Raw genomic sequence first — 4,726 nt, forward strand, 5'->3', positions numbered from 1 at the left:
ATTTTTAATAAAATATAATGTACATTCTGAATAAAAACGAGAATAAACTCTTAGTTCGAACTTAGGACTATTTTACTTAGTTGAGGGACAAAACCGAGCCTAGTACGATTTATGACTACACATCTATTGAGTAAAATAATATGCCACATAGACCATAGAAAATTTAGCACATGTATTAGTGTATTACAAAATTTTAGATTTTTCTTTCGGCGGACGAACAAAATAAGATATTCCTCCTTAAAGAAACCTGAAGATGTGTGGCAAAGGAGTTAGCATTGCGACTTCGTTGCTGCTAGCTCACCCTATCCATTTTCCTGGGGGCATACTACGACTTCATTATTGACCCAGGCTGAAAATTCTGAAATAAATCGAGTTCATATATATCAATCATCTTTTTTTTTCCCAAAGCGAAATGACAATTTGAATTGTTGATTGAAATTTCCAGTCCAGAAAGCAGTTAAGATGGTAATCATGACCTTTCATTTGAAATGTATTCAGTTAGTCTGCATAGAAGATCCACCCGTCTATTTCCACCACTGTCAACCACATGATACGGTACAACTTGTACTAATCTACTGTCAACCACTGAATCAAACACTTGACTAGTCACACACTAGTCATAGCCGTATCCAGTCTACACGCAGCTCATCATCATCCATTCCATTCCATTCCACGATCCATCCCGTGGAGTACTCGTAAAACAAATAGCTAGCCGCCGCCCCCGTTATAAATAGCCGGCGACGCCAACCCGGTCTGCTGCTCCTGCTGCTTGTCTTTCCCTTCCTTCGAGCCAGCCACCACCAACCTTTCCTCAGCTTAGCCATCCAGCTTCCTCGTAAACCCTAGCGACTAGCGAGGGATGCAGCCCACGACGCGGGAAATGCAGGCCATAGCCGCCGCCGGCCAGATCTCCCTCGACGACCTGCGCGCGGCAGCAGGCGCTGCGGGCGGCGGCATGCACGACGACTTCCTGGACCAGATGCTCGGTGGCCTGCCGCCGTCGGCATGGCCGGAACTGGCATCCGCGGCGGGAGGGAAGGCGCCGGATGGCGGCGCGCAGGCGGAGGGGATGCAACACCAGGCGCAGCACTTCGGTGGGGGCTTGTACGACGAGTCCGCCTTGCTGGCACGGCTCCGGCAGCACCAGATCAGCGGCGGCCCTGCAGGCGGCCGCGCGGAGGCCGCGAAGCACGTGGTGCTGCAGCAGCTGGCCGATCTGAGGCAGGGACACCATATATTGCTGCAGGGCATGGGCCGCTCGACGGGCGGCGGCGGCGGCGGCAGCGGAGACGGCGGCCTGCTCCTCCCGCTCTCCCTCGGCAGTGGCGGATCGGGCGGCGACGTGCAGGCGCTACTCAAAGCTGCCGCCAACTCCGCTGTACTGATCCATCGCCTTCTTTGCTCAAATCCACTTGCAGCCTTTTTCCCCGTCAAGAATCTAGTATCTTTTGCGAAAAAGTTCGCGTTTTTATTCGGAGTTCGTTCGTTCCAGGGAGGAGAAGCCGGCGGCGTCTTCGGCGGTTCCTTTGCCGGATCGCTCCAGCAGCAGCAACAGCAACAGCATTTTCAGTCGCATCCGCAGGTTCGCAAGATCAACGAATCACATGCGTACATGGCTTAATGCTTGCAGCACACATGCCGCCACCTGTATAATCTCTAAAGCGAGCACGGTTTTGATTCTCGCAGCAGCAAACGCCGACGTTGCCGGGCCAGGGCTTCGGTGGAGGAGGCGGAGGCGGAGGCGGAGGCGCGGGCGCATCCGGCGGCGTGTGGCAGCCGCAGGCCGGGCCTGCGGGCGGAGGCGCGGCGGCGCCGCCCAGGCAGCGCGTACGGGCGCGGCGCGGCCAGGCCACCGACCCCCACAGCATCGCGGAGCGGGTGAGCTACGCGCGCGACGACGCTCCTCCTCCCTCTCCCCTCGCTAATAATATAATTGCCGCTCTGCGTCTCCAATTAGTCACGTCGTCGAGTAGTTAATTTTCAATTCGGCTAATAAAATCCTCGACGGCAGTTGCTAATCAGCTCCCGTGTCTGACTGACTGTCTGTTGTTGTTTCCTGGGTTTGGATTGTTCTCCGTTCCGACTCCCAACCCCAACGTCCCAACCACTGCTATTCCTTTGTCCGTTTCTTTGTTCTCATATTCTTTCCCTGTCGTCGCCGTCGCCGTTTTGCAGCTCCGGAGAGAGAGGATCGCGGAGAGGATGAAGGCGCTGCAGGAGCTGGTGTCCAACGCCAACAAGGTGAGATCAATTGCATACACGCTTGCTTTGAGAAGACGAGAGAGGAGAGATTGCACAGGCGGCGGCCTAGGGTTTTGGTTGTTGGGAGATAATCGATGCTGGTAATAAAGGTTCCCCCAATCACTCGTAGCGAGTTTGTGCCGAGGAAAATGGGGGATTAAACAATGGAAGACAGCACGCAGCTTTACTAGAGTCCAACCAACGCCGTGCCCGGCCGGAGAGCTGTAGGAGTCGTCAGTCACCAGATTGAGCTAGCAGCCGCGTGGGCGGGAGGTGTGGCCGGTGGTGGGCGCGGGTGCGGGGCACATTTACCCGCACGTTGGCCTACGTACTTGACCAGCACCGTGCTCCCTCGGCGACCGCCCGGGGACGAAGCAGGGCATCGCATGGCTTTTTCTCCGCCTAGAATTCCTGCCCATGTCGCGCGCGGCGCCGCTTCCGAAGAAGGGGAAGAGACTCTAGCTTTAGCGCTTTCTTTTCAGCCGTCCACCTCCATCCTCCTTTTTGTTCGATCTTTGCGCTTGGCATGGGCTTGCTCGCCGTCGCCGAGTACTGATCCATGTCGTATGGCTGCGCCGTGCATGCAGACGGACAAGGCGTCGATGCTGGACGAGATCATCGACTACGTCAAGTTCCTGCAGCTCCAAGTCAAGGCAAGCATGAAATGTTGAATGGCAGTACTGTACTCGTAGCAGCAGTGTACTCGATCCATGTATGTATGATACGATGATGTTGTTGATGGAGTTGCTGACATGCATGTAATCTGCGTTTACCAACCCACGCAGGTGCTGAGCATGAGCCGGCTAGGTGGCGCCGCTGCCGTCGCGCCGCTCGTGGCCGACATGTCCTCGGAGGTAACTCTAGCCTCCCCCAAGCTCTCCTTCTCTCTGCCCCACTTGCATTGCAGTCGATCAAGTGGCAAGGCATGCAGCTTCTGCTTCTCTCTCTAGTCTAGCTTTTGCCGCACTCGAAAGAATCCAGAGCGGGATGTGAACAAACTTTCCAGTGCCACGGCTGATGGCTACTGCCACTGCCGCAGCAGCCCACAGTGCCTCGCGTGCCTCCGCGCGAAATGACGCGGCTGCCCCGCGCCAGCACCACGCCGCTGGGTACAGTAACAGTACACGCGTGCCCGATGAATCTCTTGACCTCTGCTTCTTTGTGGACCGTGTTGCATGCAGGGTCGAGGCGGGGCGGCGGCCGCGGCCGGGAGCGATGGCCTGGCGGTGACGGAGCAGCAGGTGGCGAAGCTGATGGAGGAGGACATGGGCGCCGCCATGCAGTACCTGCAGGGGAAGGGCCTGTGCCTCATGCCCGTCTCCCTCGCCTCCGCCATATCCTCCGCGACGTGCCACATGCGACCGCCGGTGGGGGGAGGCCTCGCGGTCGCCGCCGCCGCGCACCACATGGCCGCCATGCGGTTGCCCCACGGCATGAACGGCGGCGCTGGAAGCGGAGCCGACGTCGTGCCAGCCTCCCCGAGCATGTCCGTGCTCACGGCGCAGTCGGCCATGGCCAACGGCGCCGGGGCTGATGGCGAGGGCTCGCACTCGCAGCAGCAGCAGCATCCCAAGGACGCCGCGTCCGTGTCGAAGCCGTGATCCGCTCGAGGAGGCGACGGCTGCCGTTTCACTTACGGCGAAACCACGATATCCTGAGATGACGGCGTCAGCCTCCACTTCCGAATCCGTGGGTCGTCTCTCTCTCGCTCACTTGGTTGGACTCCTGGGAAACGTGGGCTCCTTGCGCACCCCGGCGGACCCACGGGCTCTCAGCACTGCAGGTCTGCAGCTGTGCGGCAGCAGCCTTCAGACTTCCCCTTTTCCTTTTCTTTCTTTTTTTTCTTATTTCTTCCTAGTGTTATTATTGTTTTTTCTTGTTTAATATTAATCCCTGTATGCTGTTTTTTAAAAGTAAATAGTATCAATTAGCTAATCCTTGGTTCTCTCCTCTGCTGGCTTTCTGCCAGCTTTACCCTCTCTTTTCCCGCCATCCGCATCAACTTTTTCCCCCTCCTTTTTCTGTTCCTGCCCTTGCTTGCTTTGTCTGGGCCCACTTTCTCTTCAATTTACGCTCAAATTTGTCCTTTACGGTTGGACGGGGAATTTGGTCTCCCAGCTTTGGCTACTAACCCATTCTTTTCCAGTTTTATTATATTTTTATATTCTCAAGTGTATCTTGCTATATCTTGGTACTCCTGGGAAGTTGTTCTCGGCCCCACCAGTGAAGAACAAAATGTGCTGGTATTCTAGCTCGGTAGGGACTTGAGGGATATATCAGACTGATGCTTGGAATTTTAGGTTGAGGATTTATTGTTTGTTTAAGTTATCGTTTATTTTATGGGTTAACAATCTCTAAAGTGACTTGGACTCGGAACTTTCTCGAAAAGACCTATGGAAGGAGCAAGGAATCAGTATACAAGTGGAGACAAATAAAGTGGGAGAGGATTTGCGACTAACTGCTGAGATACGGATGTTTTGTTGAC

At 55.3% G+C, this 4,726-nt stretch overlaps 1 protein-coding gene across 1 annotated transcript; it reads left to right on the forward strand.

Annotated features, from left to right (window-relative positions):
* Positions 1-711: 711 nt before the first annotated feature.
* LOC136551788 (bHLH transcription factor RHL1-like) lies at positions 712-4,176 on the forward strand. Its single transcript, XM_066543331.1, has 7 exons — positions 712-1,378; positions 1,493-1,582; positions 1,687-1,878; positions 2,176-2,241; positions 2,829-2,894; positions 3,027-3,095; positions 3,423-4,176. The coding sequence occupies exons 1-7, from the start codon at positions 860-862 to the stop codon at positions 3,840-3,842; spliced, it is 1,422 nt and encodes a 473-aa protein (XP_066399428.1). The 5' UTR covers positions 712-859; the 3' UTR covers positions 3,843-4,176.
* Positions 4,177-4,726: the final 550 nt, after the last annotated feature.

Source organism: Miscanthus floridulus, chromosome 4 (assembly GCF_019320115.1).
Source record: "Miscanthus floridulus cultivar M001 chromosome 4, ASM1932011v1, whole genome shotgun sequence".
NCBI lineage: Eukaryota > Viridiplantae > Streptophyta > Magnoliopsida > Poales > Poaceae > Miscanthus > Miscanthus floridulus.

Coding starts and splice junctions, on each gene's coding strand:
- LOC136551788 (XM_066543331.1), top strand. CDS start 860: ATGCAGCCCACGACGCGGGAAATGCAGGCCATAGCCGCCGCCGGCCAG. Junction 1,879..2,175: donor CCCACAGCATCGCGGAGCGG/GTGAGCTACGCG, acceptor GCCGTTTTGCAG/CTCCGGAGAGAGAGGATCGC. Junction 3,096..3,422: donor TGGCCGACATGTCCTCGGAG/GTAACTCTAGCC, acceptor TGTTGCATGCAG/GGTCGAGGCGGGGCGGCGGC.